General features: G+C 63.3%; 2 protein-coding genes across 2 annotated transcripts; one reads left to right on the forward strand and one right to left on the reverse strand.

Annotated features, from left to right (window-relative positions):
• The first annotated feature begins 82 nt into the window (after nucleotides 1-82).
• NRGN (neurogranin) lies at nucleotides 83-3400 on the forward strand. The gene is made up of 3 exons (XM_065738621.1): nucleotides 83-369; nucleotides 1691-1897; nucleotides 3277-3400. Exons 1-2 carry the CDS (start codon nucleotides 355-357, stop codon nucleotides 1895-1897), a joined length of 222 nt encoding a protein of 73 aa, XP_065594693.1. The 5' UTR covers nucleotides 83-354; the 3' UTR covers nucleotides 3277-3400.
• Nucleotides 3401-4051: 651 nt separating this feature from the next.
• Nucleotides 4052-10442, reverse strand: LOC136049992 (endothelial cell-selective adhesion molecule-like). Its single transcript, XM_065738619.1, has 7 exons — nucleotides 10362-10442; nucleotides 6176-6333; nucleotides 5626-5839; nucleotides 5397-5552; nucleotides 4945-5067; nucleotides 4709-4847; nucleotides 4052-4498 (listed from the first exon to the last, which is right to left on the reverse strand). The coding sequence occupies exons 1-7, from the start codon at nucleotides 10405-10407 to the stop codon at nucleotides 4165-4167; spliced, it is 1170 nt and encodes a 389-aa protein (XP_065594691.1). The 5' UTR covers nucleotides 10408-10442; the 3' UTR covers nucleotides 4052-4164.
• Nucleotides 10443-11542: the final 1100 nt, after the last annotated feature.

Consider the following 11542-nt stretch of genomic DNA (forward strand, 5'->3'; position numbering starts at 1 on the left):
TCGGCCGTGGGCACAGTGCCCAGCTCGCCCCGTCCCGTTAAATATTTGATAGCATCTTCCGTGCTGCGGGATTTATATTGCATGAAGCCCTGGCACGGGCTGCCGGCTCCTTTAAGCGTTAGGAGGGAGTCGGAGGCGAGGGGAGTCACTGCGAGAGAAATTGGAGGAGGCAAAAAAAAAAAAAAAGAGAGAGAGAAGGGGGGGAAAAATTGCAAAGCTGAATCCCGATCGTGGCAGGAGCAGCAGCGCCGGCGGGGAGGTGGGCTGAGCCGCGCGCCCCGAGGAAGCGCAGTACGTAGGCAAGCGGCTCCGCACAACTTGCCACCTGCACCGAGAGCTGAGCCCCGCACCGCCATGGACTGCTGCAACGTACGTACCCTCCCGCTTTGCACTGCCTTTTAATTGCTGTTACCGTTGTTTTGCTTTTGGGTGGTGCTGCTGCTTTGCCTCCTTCGCCGCGCGCTGTGCTGCTGCGGGAGCGGTGCTGCAGGAGCGTGGGCGCTGCGCCCCAAAACGCCGCGGCCGTGGGGTGCTCGGGGGCAGCACCTCTAAACCTCCTGCCAGCTTTGTCCCCCCGGGCAGGGTGGGCAGCAGCCCCTCTCCCCGAGCCCGGCTCCCAGATGCTGCTCCGTTCTGCTCCTGTTCAGCGTTATCCCCAAAGAAACGCTGCCCTGGAGGAGCGGAGCTTCCCCACAGATGAGGGGCGAAGGGGCTCCTTTGGAAAGAGGTGACCGCTGCACCCCTGGGTGAGCACCGCTGCAGCCAACCCCGGCCCGGGGTCACGGAGCTCACATGCCAGAAGAGCACACGGCTTTCCCCTCTCTCCCTTTTTCTCCCCCTTTTCCCCTTTTTTTTCTCCTTCTCCCCCTTTTTTAACCTTCCTGCTCCGCTGGCACCACAGCACTGCTGTCCACCTGCGGGGTGGCAAAGCCCTCCCCTGGGACAGGATTTCCCCCACGGATGTACGAACGGTCCCCGTGGATATAGAATTTCCCCCCGTGGATATTGCGTTTCCCCTCTGTGTATAGAATTCCTTCCCTGGCTATAGGATTTCCCCTCTGGCTGTAACATTTCCACCCCAACGATCGCATTTCCCCCCATCTCTGTCACTTAAGCTCCTGACACCCTCCCCACTGCCACAGCAGTGCTTTGCAGTGACACGGCGTGCCGTGGTCGGTGCTGTGTCCCAGCTCCTCCGGGCTCTGACCACCGCTCGGTGTGAATCAGCCCCGGCTGCTTTGTCCCATGGGTCACCGTCCCCTTTCTCCCTAAGAACCCCCAGAACTCTCCCCAAAGTCCCCACGAGCACGGGGCGGGTGACGCAGCGATGCAGTGGCAGTGGGGTGCTGGGTGTTGGGTGCTTTTTGCCCTCTCTTTTTCACTCGTTTCCACTCCTCAGAGGTGAGGGCGTGAATTACTGCCCCGGCTCCAAGCACTGTGCGTGGGGCACCGGGCTGGGGGGTCCTGCACGAGGGGGACACTGTGGGGTGAGGATGCAGCGCGCAGGGTGTGCGTTTCCAGCTCGGTGTCCCTGCGATCGCTTCCCCCACCTCTCCCACTTTCCCCATCTCTTCTCCGTACTTTGTGGGATGACCTCTCCCACCCCACAGCCACACACGGTCCCCCGCACGCAGCCCACCCCCGGCGCCCCGAAGGCCGTACCCCCATAACCGCCCCTCGCTGCCGGCAGGAGGGAGCGTGCACGAAGCTGGATGAGGACATCCTGGACATCCCCCTGGACGACCCCGACGCCAACGCGGCGGCGGCCAAGATCCAGGCCAGCTTCCGCGGGCACATGACCCGCAAGAAGATCAAGGGGGGGGAGATGGAGCGGAAAGCCAAGGACGCCGAGTGCGCCAACAGCACCCGCGGCGGAGACCTCCGCAACGGCGACTAGGTACGGAGCACACGGCCGCGGCCCCGCAGCTCCCCGCCCCCTCCAGCCGTCCCGCTGGGCTCTGCGTGGAGCTCTCCTCGCAGGAGCTCGGCAGCGCTGCCTGCCCTAATTCTGCGGGCGCGCCGTAGTAGTTAGCATAGGAACGGCGGGGAAGGCGAAGCCCTAGATTTGAATTGAATTTCTCCCTTAGCAACACCACCCCAAACGCCTCGCCTCAGCACATGCTATTTTTAAAAGCCTGTGTCACAGTCTCCTGGCAGGAAAAGGGAAATTTAAAAGCGCCCACGGCACCGGGCTGTGGGGCTGGGGGTGCTGGGGGGGTGTGGGGAGTGGGGAACGGCCCCACGGCCCCGGGGTCAGCAGCTGTGGTGTCCCACTGCCCGCGGCTCCGTGCACGGGTGGGGATGGGGGCGCAGGGGTGAGGCTGCAGGGGGGGCAGTGGGGCTGGGGAGGGGGTGCAGTGGGGTTCGACCTGGGATGGAATGGGGATGCACTGGCAATGCAATTTGGGACGCAGCTGGGATGGAATAGGAATGGATCGGGACTGCACTTGGGAATGCAGCTGGGATGCAGCGGGGGATGACTGGAGTGCAACTAAGATGCTGTGCTGATAAAGCGGGGATGTTGGGGGGGGCAGTGGGGATGCAGAAGGGATTTCAGTGAGGATGCAGTGGGACTGTGGTAGGGATGCGTTTGGAAGTCGGTGAGGGATGGACTTGGGATGCAGTGGGCATGCAGTGAGGTGGGCTGAAATGGGCGTGCACGGGGCTGAAGTAGAGCTGCAGTAAGGATTCTGCAAGGATGTAGTGGGAATGGATTTGGGATATGACGGGGCTGCAGTGAAAATTCAGTGGGGACAAAGCAGGGGTGCAGCTACAAATTGCAGGGACTGAGGAGCTCGGTAGTGCTACGGAGGTCATTAGGGCTGCCTCGCTGGGTGACCCATGCGGGGTCTCATCCTGGTGTGGGCTCCAGCCAAGCTGTGCTGGGTTCTGCTTCCCACAAAAGTCCTTTGACCCTGGAGCATCCAGGGTGGGGATCTGATCCCCCGACCCCAAGGGCTCCTGGTGCTGCAGCTGCACGGACAGGGCAGGGACAGGCGGGGCAGAGGGAGTTGCAGAAATTGCAGGGACAGCTGCAGGCAGGGTGCAAGCAGGGTGCAGGAGCAGGGTGCAGGAGCAGGGTGCAGGGTGCAGGAGCAGGGTTCAGGGTGCAAGCAGGGTGCAGGAGCAGGGTGCAGGAGCAGGGTGCAGGGTGCAGGAGCAGGGTGCAGGAGCAGGGTGCGAGCTGTGAGGTGCAGGAGCAGGCCGTGCAGCTGGGTGCAGGGTGCGGGAGCCCCGTGCACACCTCTGACTGCTCTGCTCTCTCCTTGCTTGCAGGCCCTGCCGGACTCCCCCTGCCGAGCCCCCCCGCCGCCGAGGAGCCCCCGCTTCTCCCCATACCACCCCAGCATGCGTCCCCCACCCCTCCCTCCCAGCCCCAATAAAGGTCCCTGCCAGCGGCCGCGCTGTCCTTGGCGCCGAGCGGTGTCACTCAGTGGGAGCGAGAGATGTGACACTGCGGGCGGGCTGCTGTCACCAGCAGAGCCACGTCCAGCGTGATGTGACACGTGGCATTGTACGGACGTGTGTGACGTCACTGCTGGACACGTGGTGGCTGTGGTGATGTCACACCCCCGTGTGTGGTGGCACGGGTGGGTGGGAGCCGGCACTGGTGGGCGCTGGTGGCTGCTGTGTGACATCACCTGGGTGGGTGTGACACCACCGAGGGACCTGGGACAGCCAGCCCAGGTCGGACAGTGGTGACCCCGTGGCACAGTGCCGTGGTGCGATGGGGCACGGTGGGCGTGACGGGGTGTCACACAGCCACGTGGCAGCACCCCAGGGACACGGGGCCATCGACCCCTCACGAAGTCACCCAAAAGTGTTTTAATCCAAAAAGAAAAACAAAACTAAAAAAAAGTTCTCCCCCCTCCTCCCCCCGCTGCCTCCGCCCACCCCTTCCCCAACACTTTTAATGCTCTTTTATGAAAAATATCCCGTTCCCATCAATAAAAAAAAGTGGTCCCCCCCGGTTTGGGGCGCTGGCATTGGCGGGGAGACGCGGCCCCCAGGGGCACCTCCCGCACCCATTAAACAACCGCAGGACGAGTCCGGCTGCTCCAGGCGTCTTTACAAAAAAAGGAAGAAAAAAAAAAGAAAAAAAGGGTAAAAAAAAGCCCCAAAAGTGGGCAGGGCAGTGAGGGGGACTGCCTGTTTCTGGGGGGGTCACACCAAGGAGCCGGCCCTGCTCTGCGCGGGCACCATGACGGGGACGGCTCCTGCCCGCGCCAGGCTGTAGGGGGGCAGCCCCCCGGGGGGGGCGAGGGGCTGCGGGGGGTGCCAGGGGGCCCCATTGGTGGTGGTGGGAGGTGCCCTGGCCCGGGGGGGTCCCGGGTAGCTGCCAGCAGCGGTGAGGATCGAGGCGGTGTCGGAGGGGGGGGAGGCCCCGTAGGGTCTGTCCCGGGAGCCCATGATGGAGGACAAGGTGCTGGTCTTGGAGATGGTGTCTGCGGGGGGGGTCCGCGTCCACGTGGGGGTTTTGGGGGCCACAGCATCTTCCCTGCGGAGAGGGGAGAAGGTGACACAGGTCGATGGGAGTGTGGCTATTCCCCATCCCATCATCAGACGATCCCCCCCCCCCAAAGGGAGGGGCAACAGCGGCGGGGAAAACCCGTGTTAACTCTGAAACCTAATGACGGCCGCACTGAGGCGGAACCTCCTCCCGTCACCGCGGAGCCCCGGGGTGCCCGCCCCGTGGGGCTGCCCTCACTTGATCTCGTTGGCCGCTTCCTCCTGCCCGTCGCGTTTCCTCCTCCGGTATCCGATCACCCGTTGGGCGAAGAAGGCGACGGTGGCCAACGCGCCCACGGAGCCCAGCACGGCGCCCGCGATGACGGCGCCCTCGCTATCTGCCAGGACCGGGGGGCAAGGGGGGTGAGTTCTTCACCTCTCGTCCATCACGCGGCGGGGATGGGCCCCCCCCCAGCCCTGCGCACACATACTCACTTGAGTGCACCTCCAGGATGATGCTGCACTTGGCCGAACCCGCCCGGTTCTCCGCCTCGCACTCGTAGAGGCCCGACATGTCCAGAGAGAGGTTCGTCAGCTTCAGGGTGCCCCTGGCCCGGTCTGGGGGGCACAGATCACACCGCTGTCCCGTGGTCGCCCGCCCACCCCTCCACACACCTCCCAGTACAGCGGCGGTTAAGGGGGGGTCCCCTGTGTCTCCCCAGGATGAGGTTGGTGTGAGGGGCGGCGTTCAGGGGACGCTCACCCAACCCATCCCCTCTTGGAACGGTGACGCTGTGGGGACATCTGCGCGCCCCCTTGCACAAGGAAGGGAGCGGGCAGAGTCAAGGGGAAGCTCAGCAGAGCCGAGGGACCGAGCCAAGGGGGCAAACCCAAGCCCTCCTCCTCTCCCCCTGCCAAACCTTCCCGCCCCCCCCAGCCCACCTTACCCTGAGCGGGGGGAAAGAAGACCTGCTTGGTGGGCTCCTGGCGCTGCCACTTGTACATGGGGGAGGGTTTGCCCTTCTGGGAGGCACAGCTCAGCGTCACGTTGGCTCCCACCGTGGGGCTGCCCTTCAGCCTGCAGGCGGGGGGGGCTGGCGGCACTGCGGGCACCGCGTCAGCGTCAGTGCCAGCGCGGGGGCACCGGGGGACGCGGGACGCCCCGCGGGGCCTTACCCAGCACCGTGAGGTTGATTGTGGCCATGCTCCTGACCGGGCTGATGATGTCATCCACCACGTTGACGGAGCACATGTACTGCCCCGAGTCGTGCTCCCGCGTGGCGTTGATGAAAAGAGAGATGTTGTGGGTGAGGACGGGGTGCAGGAACCCCACACGGGGCTTCAGCTCTGTCTCCTCCACTTTCACCTCCCCATCCAGGTACGTCAGGATCTGCAGGGGGAGAATGTCTGCTCATACCAATCTGGATGGCACTGCAGGGGGGGAATTCCCCCCAAATCTTATTCTGGGGAGCACCCGTGGCTGCATGAGCCTCCTCCATGCTCACACATACTCTGAGCATCCACAGCACTGAGCCTTGGGCACCTCTCCTTCATGGGCACCATGAACATCCCCTCATCGCAGGGACCTCCCTTCCATGGGCACCATGAGCATCCGCCCACTGTGGGCACCCCAACACGGACATCCCCCCATCGTGGTACCCGGAGCATCACCACCATGGGTGACACGGGGGGCATTTCAGCGTGTGCCCCCACTCCATCCCATCACCTGGAAGTGCTCCCCAGCCGTCTTCCTCAGTATCCAGCTGATGTAGGGCTTCTTCTGCGAGCTGCTGGTGTACCAGGCGGGCAGCACGGCCCCCTCCCCTTCCACGGAGTAGACAGAGCCCGTTCCCACGTGCACCTCCAGCACAGCTGAGCAGACACCTGCCCGGCAGGAAAACGGGACACGTCTCAGCCCCGGTGCCAGTGGTACACAAACAAAATAAAACAGAAAACAAAGAAAAGAAAAGGAAAAAAAAAAAGCCAACAGAACAAAGGCCCACTAATTGTTAGAACAACTCCCTGTTCCAATGCAAGGAAAAGAAAAGTCCCGTTATCGCCCCGAGGCTGCGCTGGGAGGAAATCTCTCCTCCTTCCCCGCGACGGGAAGGGCGCTCCGGATGCAGGACAAAGCCTTCCTCCCACGGCCGCTTCCCCGCCGACAAATGGGCAGCCCCCACCCGGGGGCGTAGGGGATGGACCCCCGCACCCCAAAAAGGCTCCGCACGGCGCTGGGATGGAGCTCCCCCTGCAATCCCATCTCTTATGGGGCCGCCCAGGCGACGCCGCCCCAGCGCAGCACCCCGCGCCGCTTCACACCCCCAGCATTTCACGCTCCCCCCGCAGGTGCTAAATGAGGATTACTGACGGTGCTGGTGACAAAGCCCCCGCAAAGTGTCCCCCACCAGCACCCGCCCCCCAAAACGCAGCCAGGATTGGGGACCGGAGCGGGTCGGGGAGGGGGTGCCCGGCTGCGGGGGGGATTATTTCCCAGCTTTGCTCGGAAAAGGATCAGCTGGAAAATAATCTGCTCAGGCGAGGTCGGGCACCCGGAATGGGTCCGCATCTGGGGCTGAGGAACCCGCGGCACCGCTGACCCGGCGCGGCCCCGCTGCCCCCACGTCCCCGCCCCAGGGATGCTCTGGAGCGGGGAGAACACGGCGGGCTGTGCTCCGTCCCCGCTGCGGTTCGGGGCAAACCTTCTGGATCCGCAGCAAAAAGGGGAAAAGGGCAAACGGAACGAATCGGGCACCGGGGCACCGCCTGGCTGCGTTAACTCCCGGCGCAGCCCCCCAAAATCCTCGCCCCCCCACACACTGAGACTCCTCCAGGATCTTTCCAGGGTGGGAAGATGACAGCGCGGAGCCCGGGGGTATTTTTAGCCTCCTCCGCGCATCCGCTCCTCCCGAGCGCAGCCCCGCGCAGGAAACGCTGCTCCGGCCGATAACGCCCGACCCCCCCGGGCCCTCCTCGGGCGGCTCCGGCCAAGGAGCGGAGGGGACGGCGGGGGCCGGGCGAGGGCAGACACCTCCGCGCCTGAAATAGCTAAACCCGACCTAAGCGCTTAAAACCTTAAGTCCTACCCAGGGGGGAAAACCGCGCCGGAGCGGCAGCGCAAAGAGAGCCGCGAAAATAAAATGAAAATGCTTCAAAATAAGAACGCTGAGTTCCCCACGGACGGGAACGGTCACACCCGTGGGGGCACTGCGGGTCTGATGCGGGAGGTGGCACCAGAGCTGAGCGCGCTGGGAGCGAAACGCAGTGATTGGGGACAGCTCCCCGCACTCCTCACCCCACGGAAACGCCGTATTTTCACCCGACAGCATCTGCCTGCTCTGCACAAACACAGCGAAAGCCACACGCGATGGGCGAAGGGTGAAACGGGCTGAGCGACACAAAGCCCTTGGGCAGTGTGCTCTTGGCACCATCCCCCGGAACATCCCATTGACTTGGCCTCAAGATAAAGCCCTGAAATCTTTCAGAGATCAGAGACAGCAACGAATACATCCGTCGTTACTCACAGGATACCACGGCCATGAGCAAACAGTTCAGCTCTGAGCCCTGTGTCATCGGGCTGTTACACCACCGAGCCCCAGGACCAGCCTGGAGCTGTCCCACTTTGCCCGGCTCCGTCTGTTTTCCCCGCGCAGTGGATGTATTCTTACATGTCCCTAAACTTCAGCGCCCATCACTGTGGAAATGCAGACCCACACCGCTCACCATGGGCCCTTCTCCCTTTGCTGTTAACTCTGAAACCTACTGACGACCCAACAGCGCTGTGCCCACAGCGTGGCTCTGTCACCTCTAAATCTCGGAGACAGATAAGGGATCGTGGCTCCTCATTTTGAGTCCTCACTCCCAGCAATGCTGTCCTCTAAGTGTGAGCACTGCCTTGTTGGAGGACCCTGGCATCCAAACCCGCCCTTTTTCTTGGGGAGCTGCCCCACAGCCCCTCAGTGCAGGAGAAATCACCATCCGAGCACCAGTGCCTGAGCTGTGCTGGGGACGCAGTGCCCGGGGAGCAGCCCCGACCCCTTCAGTGTACGGCGCTGCCATTGGCATCAGCTCCAGATTTAGCCACCTCGCCACTGCAAATCCCCTAATGCTTTAACCAGATCGAAAAAATTAAGCTGCTTGGGGCGTGCATATGCATAACGGCGGGGAGGGGGCCGGGCCCGCCGTGCTCTGCCCTCCCTGGGGGCCGCCCGGCTGCTGTTTGGGATGAAAAGCGCCGATTTCATCCAACCGCCCTGAGCTAAGCACCTGCCCGGGGAGCACTCCTCTGCCTGAGCCCATCTGCCGGGTTTTTTCCTTTGGAAAAAGCCTTTAAATCCCTGCACACCTCTGGTGGTGCTCCATAGTGAACGGCTGCACCTGCATGGAGCACCGTGACCCGGAGGGCACCCGCGCCCCATGGGGTAAATCCCACTCCTTCAGCCCCAAATGCCCCCGCTCCCACCCAACGCCCCCAAACCGTCCTCATGCCAAAAGCATCCTCCCCAAAACCACAGCCCCCAGGAGGACCCTATAAGCCACTAACCACCCGGGAATTAATGAGCTGAAGGCGGATTGCATCCGATGCCCTCGCTCTATAGGATTAAGGCGATTTGGCCATGTGAAACCGAGACAGAAATTAAACCGAGAGATGACGGCTCAGATTGAACGTGCTCCTCCGGAGCGGAAACGGTGCCAGAGAGGGAATGTGGATGGACAGAGGGCCCCGAGAGCCTCGAGAAAGGTCAGGGGACCCACGAGGAAGCGCTGCACCCACCCGGGCCCGCGCTGCTCCCCCCTGCCCTGCACTATTTATAACCGGGCAGATAGGGGCTGTGCTGCGCCCGTTGGGAACGGACACGGCGGCCGTTCTCACGACCCAGGGGCAGAAAGCGCCGTATCCTCTGGAGAGCCAAAATCAGGAAAAAAATGCGACTTTGCTATAGATAGACACGGGCGCGCAGCTTAACCCCTGCGGCTCAGCACCACCGTGGGGACACGGACACGGCCGTGGGGACCCAGCGTCACCCCGTCACCCCGCTCTGCTTTCCCCCTTCCCATCTTTCCCCCATCGTTTCTTTCGCCGTGGTCCCACCCAGAGCCCATCAGGTCTCCGGGGATGTTTGGCCCCGTCATTCTGTGCAGGCACCCAACACCGATTTTGGGCCCTTCATCCGCATTTCTGCACTCAGAGCGGGAGAGTCGGGTCCTTCCCGCAGCACCGCATCCCCACGCCCGCACACATCAGCCCCACGGAGCAGCCCCTCATCCCACCGCCCTTCAATTAACGTTCTTTAATAATAACAACAAAAACGGAATAGCACAACGGCAGCGCGGCCCTATGGGGGGCAGGGAGCGCCCCGCCGGGGAGGAAACACCACCCATTGTCCCCATTGTCTTCGGGGCCGTTTCCTCCTCCTCGAAGGAAACTCGAAGGGCTGTGTCCCTCGGCAGCACCCCCGGCGCCTGCAGCCCTCCCCTTCGACCCGCAGGAATAGGGCGAAAGAAGGGAAAAACCCCACGGACGGAGCGGGGCGCGGCGGAGCAGCCTGGGGGCAGCGGCACACGCGCGGGGGGGCGGCAGGTTTGATGACGGGAAAAAAATACATCGATTTTTTTCCGCTCGATGCCGAGCGGGAGGGGGAATTATCGGCGGGGAAATTCCCCCGATGGGAACCGGGCACAGCGCGTCCGCACTGCGGGGTCAACCCCACGGGGCGGGGGACGGTACCGCGGGACCCCCCGGACCCCAACCGTCCCATCCCGGAGCACCCGACGGGCGGAGTCGCGACATCAACAGCGCGGACACGGCTAATTCCCCCCCCCCCACCGCTGTCCCCCGGCTCTCAGCACCCCCCGAACCCCCCCCCCCCCCCGAGCCGCTCCCCGTACGCGTTCCCACGCAGCCCCGGGCTCACCCAGCAGTGCGCCCAGCAGCAGCGCGCCCGGCGGCAGCGCGCCCATCCCGGAGCGCAGCAGGTGCCGGGACACGGGGGGGCCGGGACACGCGGGGGGGGGGAAGGGGGCGGAGCTCAGGTGGGCACCGCCCCGCAGGTGGGGGCGGGGATTGTGGGGCGGGGCCTCTTGGCCCCACCTCCCGTGGTCCGAACTGCCTCCCCTCCCATCCAATCAGACCTTACCGCTGATTATTTATTGGTTATTAGGGATATTAATAATTGACGGCGATATTGGGGCCATTCCTGCGGGGGGGGGCACGGCATGCCGACCGCACTGCTCCGCAGGGAGCCCAGTGCTCCCACCAGACCCTTCCTCTCTTCCTCCTCCCCCCCCCCCCACGCCCTGGGATAAACGCATTAATCCTTAGAAAGAATCATTACAAAACACAAAAACCCACAAACCCCCCCCGACCCCGAGGATTAATGCGGACCAAGGAGCCGCCGGGCACAGCCGGAGCCGCGGAGCAGAAACGCAGCCCCTGGGGTCCCACCCGCGGAACGGATCCCTCGGAAGGGACGAGCACAGAGGATGTCCTCTGCTGGGAGCAGCCCCACGGACCCGCGGGGCGAGCTGCCCACGCCCGCACCGTCTCCGGCCCCGCACTCACCCCTGGGCCGCGTCCGCGACCCGGGACCCGCGCACACAGACGGGCTCCGACCCCGCGGAGCAGCGTCCGGAGAGCAGAAAGACGTCCCCAGGAGTCCGTGCGCGTTTGCTCCACTTTATTCAGGGCCGACACAGCCATCGTTATGTCGCGACGCCGCGGATCAATGAGCTCCAGAAAAACGGAACGGCGCTGCCCGGCGGCGGATAGAGCCACGCTCCTGAACGGCTCCAAATCCCACCCCCCCGCCCCCCCCGGCTGTACCCACGAGCACGGTTTGACAAAACGCGCTCCCCCCACGCGGTGGCAAACGAGAACTCCACAACGAACCCAGAAAATAACAAATAACAAAAGCACGGGAATTGTTTTAATGTTAAAAAATAAAATAAAATAAAATAAAAGCGGATATGGCAACACTACGAGGAGAGTGGAATACATCACAGAAACAAAAGTCTTTGCAGGCAACACTGTTCGGAGACGGGAGAGCACCGGGCGGCGAAGGGGCGCCCCCCTAAATTATGTACAATCCATTCTAAG

The sequence above is a fragment of the Cyrtonyx montezumae genome, unplaced genomic scaffold (genome assembly GCF_038088225.1).
Source record: "Cyrtonyx montezumae isolate F1298 unplaced genomic scaffold, pur_monq_1.0 scaffold_22, whole genome shotgun sequence".
In the NCBI taxonomy this organism is placed as follows: Eukaryota; Metazoa; Chordata; class Aves; order Galliformes; family Odontophoridae; genus Cyrtonyx; species Cyrtonyx montezumae.

Coding starts and splice junctions, on each gene's coding strand:
- LOC136049992 (XM_065738619.1), bottom strand. CDS start 10,407: ATGGGCGCGCTGCCGCCGGGCGCGCTGCTGCTGGGCGCACTGCTGG. Junction 5,840..6,175: donor CGGCTGGGGAGCACTTCCAG/GTGATGGGATGG, acceptor CTCCCCCTGCAG/ATCCTGACGTACCTGGATGG. Junction 4,848..4,944: donor CATCCTGGAGGTGCACTCAA/GTGAGTATGTGT, acceptor CGGTCCTGGCAG/ATAGCGAGGGCGCCGTCATC.